General features: G+C 39.1%; 1 protein-coding gene across 1 annotated transcript in view; it reads right to left on the bottom strand.

Annotated features, from left to right (window-relative positions):
* Positions 1–19,384, bottom strand: part of rngtt (RNA guanylyltransferase and 5'-phosphatase) — a gene marked incomplete in the record, with an annotated part of 92,971 nt that extends 73,587 nt beyond the window's left edge. The window contains 8 exon segments of the mRNA XM_062437291.1: positions 4,636–4,737; positions 7,017–7,126; positions 9,895–10,144; positions 11,884–11,959; positions 16,765–16,853; positions 16,943–17,046; positions 17,146–17,255; positions 18,986–19,384. Coding sequence (XP_062293275.1) covers positions 4,636–4,737; positions 7,017–7,126; positions 9,895–10,144; positions 11,884–11,959; positions 16,765–16,853; positions 16,943–17,046; positions 17,146–17,255; positions 18,986–19,049 — 905 coding nt within the window.
* Positions 19,385–20,119: the final 735 nt, after the last annotated feature.

Raw genomic sequence — 20,119 nt, 5'->3', positions numbered from 1 at the left:
TAAAGGTTTACATTTTTGGGAGGTGGGGAGTGGGCACACAATGAAAGCATTATTTTAAAAAAGCAATGAAGATCGTGCTCGGTAAGAACGGAATAGGAAATGTCTGGATAGCTCAGTTTAGGCAAATGATGATTCCCACAGACAGGAAGGTTCTCTTGTGCAAAGGGATATTATCTTTAATACCGGAAAAAGAACCAATGTCTGAGAAGATCAAACAGACAGGCTGAGTGTCACTACAGAGAAGATCTGTCAACCAGTGACGACACAACAGGTCTGCAATGGGCAGGAATGGTTACTCTGCTGTCTAATTGGCCAGTTAGCCATGGCTAACGCTGTCAAGTGTGTTTAGAAGAGACCAGGAGGAGACCATTAGTGCTGCATAACTCCCAGTGGTCCTCTTCTTCGTCGCTGGTTCGCCATCTTCATCTCTCTCTCTCTCTATGCCGCTCTGAAGTTACTCATTACTCCTTTTTTCTTATGACAATCAGAAAATATTCAATCTAATATGGCTTTTTATTCACTCAAGTGTCGGCCCCTCCCTGTCTGCTGTCTCTTTTGTGCTCCAGGCCTCTGATGGGTGCTGTGAGCCTCTGATTTTATCCTTATCCTCGGGCCATGTCCCCCGAGCACTTTAGCCCTAATGAGGCACAGACGGCTATTGTGTCGGCTCTCCCAGACTAGTCCTGCGGTATGACTGACAGCAGCTGAGCTCCGGGTGAGGCCTGACATCAAATCTAGCAGCTTTGCACATCATTAGTGGTGCGTCAACGAGCAGGACTGCTCTCTTACACCCAAAGAGGCCAGGTTGACTTCTTCAGACAGACAACAGAGATAAGAGTCGAATCCAAAACAAACAAAAAAAGCAAGTCACATACAGAACTTCAAGTCTTCTGTTCACTGTGGTGCTGCTGTGACATTTGTTTGGGAAAAAGTACCAACAGACTAAATGCAACAGGGAGGAATGACGGACAAACTAAAAAAAACTACATTTATCTTAACAACCAGGTCAGATCATGAATCACTGCAGCAGAGGAAAATGTCCCATCCCTACTAATGAAGACCACTGCAAATTCACCCACTTTGCCCAAAAGCAACTGACTTAATCAGTGAGAACTTCCATGTGTAAATGAAAGAACCTCAGGTTAACATCTTGTGAGAAATAGAGCATTAAGCAAGACAGAAAAAAGGAAGAGGAGGAAAAGAAGCTTAAAGTACTTTTCTCTGCTCGTAAGTTACAAATACAAGGCTGAAATTTGTCTGGTGTTAATTTGCAAAGTTGCAATAAGCAGTCCAAAGTTTCTGGAACAATATTAACCTGAGATGACAAATTTTTGGTGCAATATGGTGTATGTAGTTTTACTAAGCAGGGACGTCAATAATAATAAATCAAGAAAATAACCAACAGAAACAGTGAAAGTGTGTAGTAATTCTTTTGAAATAACCTGCTAATAGACAACTGCTATGTTAGCAGTTAAAAAAAACTTTTTTCATCATCGATTCTTCATTTTAAATGAATGAATGCGTTTGTAGTTAAGGATAGGAGAGGACTTTCGGGAGAAAATTAAGAAAGTCTTTCTTCAGTCCAATTTCTTCTGATAAAACCCAAGTTGAGCAGCATTGTTTGTTTAAAGTCCCAAGGACATAATTGGCCTCTCTCCCTCTCCCTCCGCTTCCTCTCTGGGGCACAAACCAATCTAGCCATGACAGAAGGCTCTACAACAAGATGATTAAAAAGCCAGACAGCCCGTGACAGCCCGTGCTTCCACCTCTTGGCAAATCCACTGATTTTGGCATCCTTTCCAAAGCCCGTTAGAAGCCACCTGAATACACGAGGTGACAGTTTTTCCTCTGTATGACTTGTCTGTGTGTCAGAGAGCTGCGGAATATTGTTAGGTTAATGGGTGCTCTGTAACATTGTGTCACCGTATTGCCTGTCATTGTGCTACTGAGCAAGGCAGTCATAATTATTGATGCGTTGCCCATTGGCCATTAAAAAAGAAGCTGCAGTTGTGCAGGGAATCATCCATTTGGGACCGTTAGGAACTCTGCTAGAGCATTATATGGAGCTGAAAATGAACATTTTTGCTCAACTAAGCTTCCCTGTAAAAAAAAAGAAGAATACTTTTGTGTGAAATAAAAAAGGAAATTAATCACTTTCAAGGTAAAAAAATTATTTGGATTAGAATGGTGAAGATAAGAAAGTTTCCCAACGTAACAAAGGAAAGCTGGAGGGATTTAAAAATCTGTAATACTGACTTCTGCCAACATGCAAAGAGAACATCTCTCCAGACCACCTTGAAGAGACACATTTCCTATTAAAAATCCATTTCAGGTCTTTAAAATGCTACAGGCTAGAGAGCTTAATTAGAAATTATCTGCACAGTCTATGCAAGTCATGTCAGGAATGACAAATTCAGTTCACGCTGCACAGCTGCATCAGTAAATCATTATCAGTACATGTACACATCTTCAAAAATACTATCATTCATTGAAAGTCCACATATACTCCAGCTAATTTTAGATTCAATAGATATTTAAAAAATCATGCTTAAAAATGAAATATATCTGTATTTGTGTTGTTTGTCTACAAGAGAAAACACTTCCTTTCTGTCTTGGCTTTAATGCAGTTTGTATTCCATCTATCCCAAAATATTGTCCATAGTCCATACTTAATGCAGACCTGTGGAATTTTAAATCAAATGGAATTTTTACTTCACCAAAACTGTCTCTCACCATTCGCCCATTAATTAAACAGCACGGGGTTTCAGGTTCTCAGCTCAGTAGGATTCAGTAATATCAGATCAGCAGCATCTGAACACGCTGTCCTCCACATATTCATATAAATGTAAGCTTTTCCTCCCATGAGTGCACAGCCTGACTGCCTGCATGCAGACCACAGTGAGGCTCAAAGAGCGCATGCATCTTTCCTGCGCATTCCTCAAGGTTCTGCCAGACTTATACAGCTTAAATATGAATTTCTCAAGGTCTAGAAATAATGAGAATGACAAAGAAAGAATGCTGCAGTTGGTAAAAAAGCAGCAGACACAGCAACAGGAGGACTCCAAGTTTACTGTCAAACACATTTCTTTACGATAAGATCGGACCCACCTCTATTATACTTTAAAAAAATAAAAAAATACATGAATTGACAACATTTTCTATACTGTTTAGGAGAGAGTTTCAAGGTCCAAGGAAACAGATGTGCTGTGTGAAACCACTGACTACCAGGTGTTAAAATCCCTCACTTTTTCCAATACAACACACACACAAACACAATGAGCACTGATTAAATTACACCGTAGATAATTAGTCTCGTTCCATTAGACTCAAGCACAATATGTTCCAGTGAGACTAAACTCTAAATGATTCTAGTGGGTGGGTCTAGTTGTAACACAGATGGGCAACAAACAGAGCAAATAGTCATTTAAGCTCTACAGAGACGGTGAGCCACTGTCCTTCACCTTCACTCCACGTTTATAAGTTTGATTTTTAAATGAGGATATGTTGGTTTTTTTTTAAAGCATTGTAGTTTCTATCAAATGTTACACAAACAGGTGTAAATAATGGCTTTCATGGAGCAAGATTTCGCTACAAATTTGATAAACAAGTGAATGAATGGTGCATTGACTCTAACCGAACCATGTTCATCATATTCTTAACATAGGATATATTCTGCAGTTCAGTGATGACTCATACCTAGCACAACTGTGTGTGTGTCTCTCTCTCTCTCTCTCTCTGCACCTCTCCTTTTTCCATGTCTTAAGTTATTAAGTATCACTACTCAGTGAGGCTCACCGAGTAGCTGGAGGTAAAATGGGATGAAGGAAGGAAGAGAGGTGCTTGAGGCGGGCGCAGAATGAGCTCGGTAATATTCTCTAAAGAAATTTGAGAGCGAAACTTTCCGAGAGCACTTACGAGCATTTGCAGATGACAGCAGTCTGTTACGCACATTAGCGGACTGTTGATTGGGTGCCAAATCTGTACTCCGCTTGTCTCACTCTTACAGGAAATTAAAGCAGTGATATGTAAAATTCTGAAATTGACTGCAGTCATTAAATATTCACCAGTGCACTGCAAATTTCGACCAGCGGGAGAGAGACGGTGCTTCACGGCAGACTAGTGGAATACTGAAAACCCCCTCTTCTCTCTCTGCACTAGCTTTTGGGAGCAGAGGGCTAAAAGAAGAGAAAACAGGTTCACTGAGATATGTGACAGGAATTAAAAATAGCCTGACTGCATACCTTAGTTCTACATGGGGAAGATTGCCCGCATTCAGCTTGTTAAGCCTGTGGCTGCATCAATGAAGACAATTAACAATTCCAATGTCTGAATCTTTAAAGTTATGCAATGACTATTCAAGTTAAATAGCTATAGGAGGTTAGTGATTAAACCCTAATAAGAAACAGAAGTCATGTTAGTATTTCTCCCTATCTTCACTAATGAGCCAGGAGGGTAAATGAACACTTCTGATGCATAGAGCTCCCATAGACACAAACTCCTTGTATTGACTGTCTAGAAGTCGAGTGAGAGAGAAGCCAATCAGTGCAGACAGAGACACAAAGAGCAATACCTGTATCGACATATGTGGAAAAGGAGTCACTTATTGTTAAGAGGATCCATGAACAATAGACCCACCGTGTGCCATCGGCTTTCCAGCTGACTTTGTATGGATTCTGCTCGAGGAAACGAAGGTTTTGCCTGTCCATGGATACCGGCTGTGCACCAGGAAAACCAGATCTGCAACAAAAATGAATAGACAATTAAAATGACATTTGATCAGTGACGCTAAAAACTGTGATCTCAAGTGTTTGATGTCTGGAGGTCTAATGTTTTAGCTGCTGTTGTATTGTTTGGCTATTTTCATTGCTGTTTTGTCTTGTTACAGTACTGTTTTGTGACTAATCTATGTTTGTCTACCCTTCCTGATGTGTACTGTGCTTGTGTCTATCTTACCCACCCCTCCCTACCTGTTGTACTTATGTCTGTCTACCCTTTCTAGTGTTTGTAGTTGTTGTGTCTGCAGATGGAAACTAGCCAATGGCTATACTCTGGTGCAATGCATCTTTTCTCTTTGAGATAAATGCCAATTGTACAAGGTCCCTGATAAATAAAAATGAATTAATTGAGTTAATTATGCTAAATATATAATCCTCACCAATGCGTGCACTTCAGCTGAATAAAACTAACAGTCAGTGATCAGTACTGATAGGTAGAAAACAGTTCAGAGTAAAATGTTGCTCTGTGGGGGAAATATCTTATATAAGCTTTCTTTTTGCATGAATGGTGGGTAATCATGACAAGGTGTGTAATAAGCTGTGGTAACTGCAGTCCTCACATATGACATCTGGAGGCTATTGGCTGGTCCTGTGTATGAGACACTAAATGGATGAGATCATAAAGCAACTCTTTAACAAGGTATTTGTTATATCTGATACCTAATTGATAATTTAAGCCATTTCTTAAAGCAAAATTACCAAAAATTTGCAGATTACAGCTTTGCATATGTAAAGATGTGTTGCTTTTCCATATCTATTATAATATAAATAAGATAGTAAGTTTATTATCTTTGGGTTGAGGACTGCTGATTGGACAACACAAGACATCTTAAGGTCTAATTTCTTAATTTTTCAATGATCAAATTAGAATGAGTAGTATGTTGAATTAATTCAGATTTTTGTTTTTGAACAATGTGCAACACGCCTACACAGTAATTTTCAGTTAAAAAGTAACATTGATGATAGGTGGCAAGATTAACAATCTTGAGGTGACTCCAGGGGGCTCGCTGGCTCTGACTATCTCAATTTAACTGTCAAAGGGACCGATTGTACACGGATCTGTGCTCTCAGTTTGGGTTTGTTGAAAATATATCATCTCTGTTTTGTGTGTTTTCTACTTTGTTCAGTCTGACCCTACCTGCTAGCAAGGTAGCTCTAGCTGGAGTAGCGTACAATTGGCTTTACTGATGTCTTGTCAGGAAACACAAACAACAGGAGCAGGTGAATTAATGTGCAGACTTCTCTACTTTATCTGTGCTGAAAGTGATTCTTAAAGTGGATGTCTTTGCTCTACCGCCTAACCACAGCTAGGTAGAATGGGATAGTTTGCACTCTTTTAACACGCTATTATTATTTTGTACTTTAAATCCTAAAAGTCTTACAATCATGTTTTTATTTTACAGAATTTTATAGCAAAGAAAAATATTAAAATTGTGAACTGAGAAAAAAAGAGATTGTTTCTTTGGTCCACACTGCTCAGCCCTACGTATTAATATAAGTTAATTATGGCTCTTAGGAGTCACTGAACCTACGAGTCACATTTAACTTTACTAAATGTGACTTAATTATTCAATTTAAAGTTTACACCTCTGCATCAGTGGGCATCATTACTGGCAATCATAAAAGATGCACATAATGAAGGATGAGCTCATTAAAAACACCTCTTCGACAGTATGTTTGTTATGTTGTAGGAGATAAGAAGTGTAGGAGAAATTGGATGGCTCGGGCCTGAAAAGTGACAAGTGCAAAGGGTACCAGGACGAGGGGTACAGCAGCTAATCCCCATTCTAAACAAACACAGGCATCCAGGGCAAATACTTATTACATTCATAACTATATTTGGATCATGTTATATTAGTAGATACAAGCACGCACAGGCACAATAACTAAACAATAACTTTGGAGACAGCAGGCGGTAGAAAAAGCAGCGTGGACTCTCCCTTCTGCTGTGACAGCGGACGAGGCAGTAGAGCGGACTCTCTGCAACTTCATTAAAAAAAGCTGCGGCGGATTTCTCACAATAAGAAAAATCTATTTCTGACTCTCTCGCCTGTCTGAAAGTGTCAAGATTTTTTTTTTTAAGAGAAAAAAAAAGGTGATTTAGGACAAATGAGTCACTCACAACACAGTACAGTACGCCCACATGTGTGCACGCACAGTTTCCCGAAGGGATACGAGGAGGGCAAAATTAAAAATTAAAATTTTAATAAAAAAATAAAACAAAAAAAGGGGGGTTCTTACCTCTCCCACTCTGCCATCTGCTGACACATTCTTTGGATCTCGCTAAGCTTGGGTTGTGTGGTGACTTGTGTGACACCTTTCACCGTAATGCCTTCAAGGAATACTGCACCCTGGGAGTTAAAAATACAGTAAGAAAACAGGTTGGAAATTGAAACACACTCATAACCTCCTACACATATTTAAAAAAAAACACTTCTCCATACAGTTGGAACTTTTCCAAACAGCTGCTTCTTTGCTTTATGGGTCCCCAAGTGTGTAGACAGCAGGTTGGAATCTCATAAATCCAGCTTTCCTTTTGACCGTTGCACCTTAAAAACCTTATTAAACCTGCTCCTCTGCTTTATCTACCAGGAAACTAGACTCTACTACCTCCTCTCACCTTGGCTCCTCACCAGCTTCACCTTTGTGTTCCTGTTTATACAGGATTCAGCTCGTATCTCGTGTGATAGAGACAACACCTGTAGCACTCATTCTCGCTCACTTCCCGCATTTCCTAATCTCACTTATTTATCTTTTGACATGACATTTCCCCTCTCACTATCACCAGATGAGTCTTCGAAATGGGTATAATATGATAATATATGCCAATTAGAAGAGAATCAGATAATGTATGATAATGCATGTCACCCCATGAACTATTAGTGCATATGTGTTGAGTATGAATAGTGGCATAGGGAAGGAAAGCCCAATAATGGTCATATCAAATTCATTCTCCACCTTTCGGTCTAGAAGGGGTTAGGTACAGGTGGCTGCTGATTCACACATCAACTCATTTACACCAGTTTACCTGATTGATGGGGTGAGAACAATGACATTTGAACTTTGGTGGCATCATCTGAAAATGTGTGTCTCAATCTTCAAAATACAAGGTGCAGACTGTATCAATCAGTAATTGGTTGAATTTTAAAGCCCAGGATAGTAAAATGGACTAAGAACAGGGATGAGGAGATATGATTGGAATCCTTATGTTAATATAATATTTTCCAAAATCAATACACATCCTGGTAAAACATGTAGACAAAGCAGTGGACTGTTTTCTACTATTCTGCACTACATCAGATCAAGCTTAATATTGGCTTTTATTATATATTACACCAAATCATTATTTTTCATTAGAGCTGAAATAATTAGCGGATTAAATAATTGGAAATGTAGTGAAACATTATCAAATACCTCATCAGTCATTAAAAATGGGTGACTGACAGACGCCTTCTGATTTTTCTTCTTTTTTTTTTTGGATCATGTTACCTCAAACATTTTTAAGTGATAATTGTTTAATTTTGTAATAAATACTGGTTTAAATTTAACCCCTGAAAATCCTCAATGAATAGTGAAAAAGTTCAATTTCTCCAAGTATTTCCATTTTTCCCCCAGTTCTGGGTCACTTTGGGAAAAGTCATAAGATTTCCAGCTATTAGAACAGTGTTTAGGGTGTTTTCACTTCTCTCAAATGTTGAAATAGGTTAAATTTGACCTGAACAGTATATGTGGTTTAAGTTCAAGTCATTTTTCCAATTAAAAAAGACACCAAACATTTGCTGGTTTCCATTTTTCTTTGTCACATTTGATAGCAAATGAATATCTTTGCGTTTTGGACTGTTGGGCAAACAAAACAAGACATTTGAAGGGGTCACTTTAGGCTATCAGAAATTCTGTAGTGCATTTTTTTTCATTATGTTTTAACCTATGTTAATGTTTTGACATTTGCTAATCAAAGTGTGTGTGGAATGATAACATGATAAAACCACATCACCTCAATATGATTCTGATGAATGTTTATATATGATAATACTAAACTATGACCTAACCCTAACTGGGGGAAATGTGCAATCTGAGCTGATGGATGGTCATCTTGAGCCATTATATTTTATATATTAATGCTTCTTCCTAAATGGTTCAACCATATTAAAGCAGAGTGCACACAAGTCCATGAGAGACAGGAATCTGATTCCTTTCACTGCCTTCACTAGGACAAAGGATGGATCACCGTTCTCCTCTTTGCTTCAGAGATCACTACACAAACTGTGTCTCAGTATGTGCTATCCAAAGTGGCTAAGCAGTGATTTTACTTTTCATGTTAAAAAACATTGAAAAAGTGTTTCATCCAGGCACATTTTATGATGTTTCTTCTTATAACAGCCAATTGGCTGCCAACCAGTCTGACTCTAGAGCCGGCCACTCAACCAAGAGACAGTGCTACTTAATAGCAGTGAAGTAATGCAGTCTGCTGCTGCTGCTCTCTCTTCTGGCTTCTTCCCTCTAGACCTGTCTGCTGCATCATATTGTGGATCATAACAATTAGATTTGCCTTTATTCAGGTTTTCAGTAAACTCTGTGCATTGACCCCGATAAAGAAATATCCAGAGCTTGTATTTGGATGTGATTGTAATTAGTACATGTGTTGCACTGTCGAACCTATTTTTTTATTTGATTACTAATGTCTCAGCTCTGCTTTTTGCCTTGCTGTTGCCTCTACACTAACTGCTTGTAAAGCTGTTGAGACAACTTGAATTTAGGTCTCTTTTACTGGATGAGAGCACAAGCTTAATGTCGATAGCAGCAAACCTAATTACATGCAACTTGAGATGATTCAACGCTTCTAATTTCACCAAACTGTGGTGATTAAAGCGTCACATGAAAAAAAAAAAGGCAGATAGCTTTTATGTAATCAAAATTATACCTTTCCCAGCAGCTGAGAAGATGGAAAGTGCCATGTCTCTCTGAATTTATACGTATAATTGAACATAAGACTCTCATCACTTGGGAGGCCTCCCCTATAGACTCTACATCACTCGGCATGAGATCCATGTCGTGCAGAGAGGGACCAAGAGATTTTCTACTTAACAGTCCATTTCCTGCAGCTCTCCAGAAGTCTTACCAGTTTTAGCTTCTCCTTCTTACGTTTGCTGGGCGCTGACCCAGAGGAGCTGGGCCCCGACTCCTGGCCTACTGCATTACCGTCGTCGTCCACCTCTCCGTCATCGTCATCAAAGCACCACTCCGGCAGTGCGGGGGCAGGGGGCGCGTCCTCCTCGTCACCATAGCGACGGAAGAGCTCTTTGAGGTAGTCTCCCTTGTAGATCCCAGGGGCACGGGCCTGGCTGAAAGCAGCTACAGCTGCCTCGACGCTGATAAGAACCAGAAAACATATACAGGGTGTCTTTTAAAAAGGCTTACTTGTAACACTGTGAAGATGACCAAACTTTTAAGTGGAAACATCACAGAAGGGAGTCATATTATTGCATTATACAGATATATTTGTGAATCACTGGATTTCTCATGTAATCTGTTTATCACTGTCAATACTTGAGCTGTAATGACAACTCAGTCACCAAAATTAATCAGCAAATATATTAATTCTGATGTTAGCAGTGCACTTTTCCCCAGAGAATGTTTTTTTCGTGGCTTGTTCAACAAGCTAAGGTGCAGGATAAAACGTGTTTGTAAGTTAAATGAAGGAAACTTCAGCAGGAAAGCTAATGTGGATTGTTATTCAGAGTCTGTGGCTGTCGTGTTGTGTAGCAGGATGCTATCAGGCTCAGTGTGATCGTCTGCTCTGCCTACGATTGAATGTCATGTTATTGCTTTATGTGATTTCATTTTCTGTATCGAAATAAGGTCTCCATCTAAGTATGCAGATGACAACATGGTATTTATTCAAAATAATGTAAAGCTAGGGGGCACGATCATGAAATCAAATAATTTAAACTATACATTACTCCCTTCAGATTTCTGATTTTGTCTTAAAGGAGAACACAGGACAAGTGATTTATATAGTAGATATGTACGGTATGCTATGGTACACACAAAAAAGTAACTTGACTTTTTGCACTTTTGATCGCACAAGGTAAGCAATTAGAAGATATTACCTTGGGCCATAGTTGTTATGAAAAGTGGGTTCAGTTCATTTGTAATATCTCTGATTATTTTTCCATGACTAATGGAACCACATCTTGGCAAAACAAAACAAAGGGAAGATGGTGATACTATAGTTAATAGTACAAATTAATACCACTAGATTTAGATTGTGAATGTACTACACAATGCTGTGTCCAAAACGAAAGTTTAAGATGGATTTTATATGGTCTATAGAGTCTAACTGTTGGTGCAGAAAGCTCCAAGCTCAAAGGTAGTAAGACACCAAATCGGGAGACAGGATGACATTTTTAAAAGTATGACGGCATCAAGAAAGAGAAAGTGCAAGATATGGGCTGATTTGTCTGTTAACACGCATTTTCTTTTTCAGGTTTTGTAGAAGTCTCTGGATGTGCTCTTCAAACGTGAGGTGGGTACAAAGATAAACACCAAGGTATTTAAAATTCTGCACTGTAGTAGGTCTCTGACTGGCCAGGTCCATGGATGGGATGAAACATAGACAAATGTTTCCTTGGGGGAATGGAAATATCTAGCAACACATGATAAAGGATGAATCTAATGCTCTGAGAATATTTATTACACAGGAAGTGGTGGGTGGTGGGAGGGGTATTATCCAGCCTACATGTCTACAGTAGCTTCCAGGGATTTTGCTCTCTCAGACTGCTGCTCCACCTCTGACTAAAGACACATCCTCATCCCCCTCTCTTCAGCAGTTTTAAATTATTTAACATCCCTGTTGTGGGGTGATGGGCTTGGTCAATGCTAACCAGCCAGCTTCTTTGTGTAGCCTGTGTTGATTTGTACTGACAGGGCAACTTCTTGTGCCATCGAAGAAACAGGAACTATCATGAGAAGAAGAGATTATCAGCTAAAAAAGACTGACAGGGCAGTGATGCTTTTTTGACTGTAGGGGGCACCGTGTATGGTTGGTTTTATCATGCAAGACGTCTACTTCCAGCAGTATGAGTGACCGAAGTGGGTCAGACCTTACCTCCAGTCCATTTTCTCCACCAAGTATGCACATATCAGAAAGCCTGTCCGGTTGAAGCCATGCGTGCAGTGAACACCTTTAGGAGAAAGAAAAGAGGAAGCACAGAGGTCCAAAACTCAGAATCCCACTATAAATTTACATTCATATAAAGACATTTAGCACTTTCAGAAGTGCGATGGGAGAATATGCTTAAAGTCAACACATCACTCCAATTTAATTCCCGTCCCAGCTATGCTCAACGCCTTCACGCAATTAATTTTATGTAGCATAATGTGAGAGGCATCATTATATCAATAGCGCTGTGGTTCAGTACCATCTTATCCAATGTGTTCCCATCAGACATCAATAACATCCATGTTCTTTGAGATGTACTGAGGTTGAATCCGTGTTAAGAGCAGAGGCATCAAATCACACATACTCAAAAGACTCCTAGGCAGATCCCTCTATCCTCAGAGGGCGATTCTGCCTTTAAACACCCACATCAAATAGCAGTCTGACACCAGCACACACAGAAGAAAACCAAAGCTGGGTGATGCATGCGGAGAGGTAAAAAGAGGATGAAAAGGGCACGGGAAAAAGCAAAAAACAGAGAGAAATCGTATGCTACATGAACTGTAGCATACCATTCAAGTGGATCGGACTTGGGGAGGGGGGAGATTCCATGAAGGCGCAAAAAGCCCCGCTGATGAGTTCCATCATATTTGTTCACCATTTCAAGCAAGAGCAAAAATGTTTATCGTTAAAAAAAAAAACACCAATATCCAACCAATTTTGTAACAAAGAAAGGCGACATTGTCACAAACAAGTATTCTTCAGCAGGTATACAGCCAATCATACTGCACAACACAAAAACCCTCTGACGATCATATTTCCCCAGTATAGAAAGTTTGCCTGGCAACTTCAAGCTCTAACGAAGGTGAAATGAGCATGAGAAGATGGGGATCACATTTACCAGCCCAACTGTCTAATTTGGACATGTGTACCACAGAGACAACAAAGCCTAATCACCAGCTGGCTGAAAACAGGACATTGCTGAGATGACATTCACACATTCTGTTCTGATGTTCAAGCAAATCTGAGTTAGGAGACAGGCAGCAGTCAGTAAGTAAGAGCGGATCTGAGCAGGATTTATATGATGCTAGAGTGAGGTGTAAGAGAGCACCCTGCTGTCTCTGCTGTGAAAGTCCAATTTCAATATCAGTGTGTGTTTGGTAATGTCTCCCAGGATGCTTATAGGCAGCAAAATATAATTCCAAACAGGAAATGAAGGGAAGCTACTAAAAAATAAGACATGACCCAAAACCTTGAATGGGGTAGTATAAGAGCAATTATCAGAAGAACAAGACGCAAACACAGAATATTTGGATGTGGATACACACATCTGACACTATCACACAGATCTAAAAAATCTGAAATAACATTGTCAATTAAAGTCACAGTCAAAGTTGAATGTGTGGGATGTTTTACTTTTGAGAGATGTCTCCCAGTTGTGATGGAAACTAGAGCGGAAATAATTTGTTCATTAATCGTTCAAGACAAAAATTCCCAAATTCTCTTGTTCCTGCTCCCCAGATATGAATATTTTCTGCTTTCTTTAGTCCTCTATAATAGTAAATTGAATATCTTTGGGTTATGGACTGTTGGCTGGGCCAAAACAAGACATTTGACGTTGCATCTAAGGCTTTGGGAGATCCACATTTTTACCATTTTTTGACATTTTATAGACCCAACGACTAATCTATCAATGGAAACGATGTAACTTGCACCTATTACTGCAGTATTTCCACATGGTTAATAAAACAGTTGAGACAACATCTACACACTTTTCATTTGTACAACAAACATATTTAGCCAGATATTAGCCTCAGTGCCCACATCTAATATAACCTACAAATGTATTTTAAAAAACTAAATAATGACCTGCACAATATAGACTCTATAGCTGCCAAGTGAAAAGAAGAGTGTGAGTGTGTATTTTCAAACTATAAAACAAAATCTCACTGACTTTTGGACCAGTTCATTTTTAGAGTAAGTCTGCCCTCTGCTGGACATGTTGGGTAATGCTATTAATAGGCCAGTCTAGTCCTGCACTCTATGACCAGATATGTCAGTATAAATGTAATAGTGACACAAAAACCTTAAGTCAAGGTCAACTTTGACACTTAAATGTTGTTTAAATTCCACCTCAGATACCTGCAAATACAGAATAACATTAGCACCAAGCTTTAATTAAATCTGGAAGTAATGTGTGGAACAAAAGGAGGGAAAAAAAGAAGTTCTTTGATGAATACTGTACTTTACAGCCCATACGGCCATTTATGTTATCACAGGCACAATGCTAATAAAGATAGATATTTGAATGCATCTAAGACATTTTATTTTACAAATTACAAAAAAAACCACTTAATTTGAACAAGTAAATGTTACAAAAATTGAGTATGGTCAATAGGCATAACAACTGAGCCCTGATAGATGACTCTGCTCTGCTGTATTGCCTGTGTGTTCTGCTCTGTGACAGACGTTATTAAGATCTGAATAACATTTTAAAAATAGCTGTAGTGAGGTACACCACCACATCAAAACTATTGGGACACAATATCTTAAAATAACATGGTCACTGTGAACTCAGATTCACAGTAAGTAAGCACATTTATAGGGAAGTTACCCTCAGGAATAGACAGAACATCGTGCCACAGGGCAGTTTAACATAGTCTACTGCAAAATGAGAGAGCTAATTTTACGTATTTAGAAAGCAGAGGCATTGTAGGTCGTCATATTAAGATACTGTTCAGGCATCCAAGCTGAGAGGAATAAATAGAAGCCTCAATGTTTAAGGAGTAAAAGCTCCAGGCTGTTAAAACACTGACAAGTCGAAATTAGTTATTAAGTCAAAGCAGTTCAAAGAGTCTGAGCAAACTCAAACATTTACAGCGACATCTGTTTTTACTTGAACATCTTGAAATTCTGCCTTTCATACATCTCCTGTGAGCAGAGGTCATCTTTGTTAAAAACACCAATGGGCAGCCAGGGCACCTTTGTTCCAAAAGCTTAACGAACGACATTATACTGTATGGCACACTGATCCAATCATTTCCTTCGATTGAACAACACTGATTTTGACCTGTCGAGGGAAAAATGTCCAAAGTCTATTATTCTCTGCTACTCAACTAAATATTACTAGATCTCTTAAGAACTTAATCTATTTTTAAATAAAGATTAAAGTCAGACCAGCTTTTATTACAAGGTTGCATAACACACAGTATGACAACTGATCTGAACCCAAGGAGGGCTGATAACTTTGTCCATTTCTTTCTATTATAATTGAGAACAGGTTCAAGCATTATTGTATAATGAATAAACAAAATCCTCTCAGTGACATTCTGCTCCTATTTATAGCGAGACAGTCCGCGACCAGAAAAGAGCAAAGCCGCAATAAAAATAAATAAATATGAATAAATAGAGTCGTCGTCAGTTTTCAGAATTAAGATGATACATGCAGGGTTTTATTTACTGGAAATGTCAGGCTGGATGCAGATTCTGTCATGCTGTATGGTTTTGAGGATCGATTTTGATTGACTGTCAAGTCTTTCTGTCATTCATCAACTTGGACTGAAAGTGATCCCAACTATATCATTTGCCCTCTCATGCTCATTATAGTTGTTGTGTCGACTCCACCATCCACTTAAGTAAGAACAATTTTTTTATAACTATATACCGTAAAAAACAGTGTTTTCATTGAAAAGTAGGGTGCGTCTTACACACCGGTGTGTCCTATTCACCACTACAATACAGGGAGAGGTTGGATCTGGATATGATTATAGGTATGTAAAAGGCTGTCCACACTAAGAATGATAACTATCACAATGACTATAAACATAATGTGTGAGCGTCCACATAAAAACAGTGGTGTCAAGCATGCGCTGCCCGCTCCAGCTGTGTCGACAGCTAATGGAAATAGATAGGCTATCAATGACCCGTTAATGCTGTATGTTGTACAGAAAAATTAAAAATAAAATCAGGCGGGCTCACTGGCAGGTGCTGATTCAGTCTGTTGATCAGAAGTATTTCGGGACACTGGTACAAGACCGCAGTAGATGCTGAAGCGCGATATGCAAAAGCACACAGTTGATCAACTTTTACTGAGCTGTGGCAGCGACACACAGTATGAGCACAGATCTGAACCCTAAAAGATTCACTAACTTTGTTTTTCTGCTGGATGGGACAGGATGATACTGTGTTTGACTCTGGGACTGACACAGAGTCTGAGGACAGTGCACTTGGTGAGCTTTACAGCGACTCGGGCACAATATTTTATGCAGTGATAGCTCTGATGAAGAGATTTTGTGACTGGAGTAAGCACACAGCTACACACTGTATCTAATATGTAAAGTTACTGTGTTCTTTTAAAAGATTTAATTGAAACTTATAGCCTAACCCAAACCCAGTCTGAGTTAATATGCTGGTCCAGTTCAGTTAAGTAAATCATTACCGGACCATTAACCATTAACCCGACACACTGTTTCAGGTGTAATATGTGTGTTGTTGCATTTCAAATAAAAGTATATTGAAAAGTATAAACGTATGTGTTTATAAATGAATAACTACTAGTGCATTTAAATAAACCAGCCTTTAATAGAAAAGTGTTTTTCCCAGCTTGACACCCCCCAAAATATTCACCAGTTTTTACGGTAGTTGCAGTTATCATTCTTGGTGTAAATGGCCCTTAAATATGACAACAGTTCTGATCCTACTGTTCTAATATCTTTGCAATTTAGACATGTTTTAAGAGTGAATTCAAAACAGGTTCACAGGCTCAGGCAATAAGTGAAACACATAATCTGTAACTTTCTGAGACTAACTTTTAAGCCGAGGACTCCTTACCTATTAATTCTGTAGGATTCTTCTCAATGAAATGTTCGCAGAGCCGGATAAACATCCCGGTCGTTTCTTTTGATGGGCTCTCTCCGTGGCTAAAAAGAAACAGAATGACATTAGTCTCGGTACATTAACACTGAATGAGGACAATTAGTTTAGCTCAGGACAGTAAAATTACTCATACCCTTTACACTGAAGCTTCACATATTTTATGCCTTCCTTCTCAATGTCGTTGCGGTCATAAAAGCGAGTTGTGTTGGTCAAATCTACAAGCAAACCCATTTTCACCTGGAAGAAAACAAAATGATGTGTCAAATCATGGATTTTCAATGTCATATCACTTAATTGGCAAATTAAGTCAGTATCAATCACCATGAAGTTACTTACTTTTAGACTTTTCAAGTAGTTTGACAGCATGGCAGGGTGAAACCTGTTCTCCTCTGCTACTTGGTCATCATATCTGGGACCCAACATGGTTTTCATTGGCAAGAATTTAGCTAGAGGAAAAATACACATAATGAATCAATGGGGTTTTAGTATCAAAACATCAGTGCTTGAAGGAGGATACAAGAGAGATGACTCATAAATGTGTTCAAGTACTTTATTCCTCCGATACATGCTGGTGTGATATATCACTGTGAAACTATCACTGTGATTATCCCATTAATCACACTTTGTCATACCAAATCAAATCTAAATGTTTTGATTAATCCCTATCAGGCTTGCCCATGGGTGCATCAGCCGAATGAAAACCAAGGAGAAAGTACATGCATGTGTATGTGCTAAATAAATAATAAAAGACACGCAAATTGAATTGTTGGCATATCAAAATCCGTCAGTTCATAAATCCAGACCCATTTGTGTGTACTGACTAGTGCTATATGTCCCTGTCATATTTTAAAGTGCCACCACCTCCAGTTGTGCTTTGAAATTCAACATCTGGCGACACTCCTGCACTGATACGTAGCAAATCTGGTGTGGACATGGGCCTCGCTAGTAAGTAATGCTTTAAAGGATAGTTTTACATTTTTTTAAGACAACAGTCAGGTAATCATATGAACAGTGAAAGAGGGTTTTCCTCTCTGTAATCATTCCTCCTGCCCATATTGACTATTAAAAGTTCCCCTTCAAATGTGCTTTCAATGTAGGCTAAAATCCACAGTGTGCCCACACAGTCATTTTGTGAAAAAACACATTTTAAACATTTAACTTACATTAGGCTTCAGCAGTCTGAGTTAGTCATATCAAGTGTATATTTGCCACATTTACAATCTTTTTAACAACAAATCCCCTCTTTGTGTTTCCGTATTCAGCTGTGGTGGAAGTATAGTCACAAATAGGGGGATCTTTTAAATATGTTTTTGACAGGACGACTATGGATTTTATCCCCCATCGCTTACATTGGAAGTGCATTATGAAGGGATCTCCTAATGGTCAGTACGAACAGGAGGAATGACTATGACAAGAAAAACCTATTTCAGTGGTCATTTGGGCAGCTGACTGTTGATTTCAGTCAGAGTTAAAAAAATTATGGACCTATCCTTTAATGAAAACCGACCACCACACTGCACAGCACATACAGTGAAGCCACGCTATCGCTCCAGTTTGTTTGGACACGTGATCGACAACGGAACTAGTTCAGTTCAGTGATTGGTTTCAAATACATTTTCTTAAAATGGGAAATAAATGAACGAAACACAAAGCCCAAAAATAATTAAACGAGAGCAAAAAAACACGCATATCTGCAGAGTTGAGTGTTGACGGCGCGTTAGCCACAGGTGCTGAGTTAGCTAAACACATTTGAACCATAACAAACTTCATTCAGAAAAAATGGAAAATTAAGTTTGCCTGGCAACAATTAACAAACACACATACTCTTTAAAACGCTTGAGCTCTTTTAGTTAGTTAGTCTCATCTAGTAAAATCGGCAGTGCAATCCACATCAACCATCAATTCATTCAATTATAACAATATCAATTTAGACTGCACTGCTCTCCATGACCATGTTGTGATGCTTTTCTAACATTTGAGTGCGAATTACTTAAAATAGCTACGTGCCGCTGGTTAAATCAGAGTGTTTAGCAAACTAGACAAGTGGGACGTGAGGTTTCCACTTGTGCCAGCAGCATGCACTGTGATAAATACAAGACATCCACTATGTAGCCTGTAGCATTAGCATAGTCTGAATGAAGCTCGTTAATATAACGTTGTGCTCTCTTTCACTCACCAGCCACAGGTTGTCCTCTTCTTGGGCAATTCCGCCACCGAGGAGGGGGTCCGGTGTGTGACATGTTCAGGAAGAGAGGATTCGGTGCAGTGACTCGCTGGTAATAGTTAAAACCTCACTATCCGTGTGGCCGAATGCTTCTCCCGGTGAGGTCGCGGTAATTCCCGCCTCTGGCTCACTCGAGCACCGCGGACTCAAGGCCCTCTGGCTAATAATTCAGGGAAATCATCCACCAAGTTTGAGCCCGACGAACCTCCTGACGGGCCGACAAACATCTACACGAAACATAGGTTGTTACGACTCATAGCAGAACAGCATCCCAAAAATGAAGTTATTATTTATCAGCTTTAAGTAGGTCCAGATTGTTAGCAAGTAGCTAGCATAACGTCATTACCATAGCAGTCGCATCATAGAGCTAGCTAGCTGAGGCTAAACTAGCTAGCCTGCTTCTTCTGGTTGTTTATGTCTTTAGTTTAGATGGCATCCTGCGTTGTACCGCCATCTGGTGGTTCATACGAGGAGGGACACCAAACTATGAAATCCGTTTGAGACATCATTGCGAAACATTTATTTATGGCTTAACAACTTCCCAGTTGAAAAATGTCATACAATCCAATTTCCCTGTATTTGTACCAGAGTGTTTTTAGACTTTTAATGGCTAAATGTTATATTCACAAACGCAATGTTCTTCTTAGTTTGCTGCCTTTCCTTGCAAAAGTCTTATGCATTCTTTAAGCCATACAAAGAGCCATAAAGGCGCCTTTCTACTGTATCAACACTGAACCTATGACTTATGAACATGTAATATTTATTTATTTATTTACTTGTCTTATTACCTTTGGGTGTTTTTTGTTAGTTTTTTTAAATGGTTTTCCTGTAGGCTATAATACAGAAATATTGTGTGTGTGTGTGTGTGTGTGTGTGTGTGTGTGTTTGTGTGTGTGTGTGTGTGTGTGTGTGTGTGTGTGTGTGTGTGCTCATTCCCACACATACAAATATATACATTGAGACATAAACATGAACACACATAAACACCCTTTACTCTGACCCTTTTAACTTCACATTATGGAAAATGACAAACACATCATGTCACTTATTGGAAAAGACGTTTGAAAACTGTTTGTTTTTTGCAGA

Source organism: Scomber scombrus, chromosome 17 (assembly GCF_963691925.1).
Source record: "Scomber scombrus chromosome 17, fScoSco1.1, whole genome shotgun sequence".
NCBI lineage: Eukaryota > Metazoa > Chordata > Actinopteri > Scombriformes > Scombridae > Scomber > Scomber scombrus.
The sequence above is the reverse complement of the archived record's forward strand: the minus strand, read 5'-3'. Positions and strand labels throughout refer to the sequence as shown.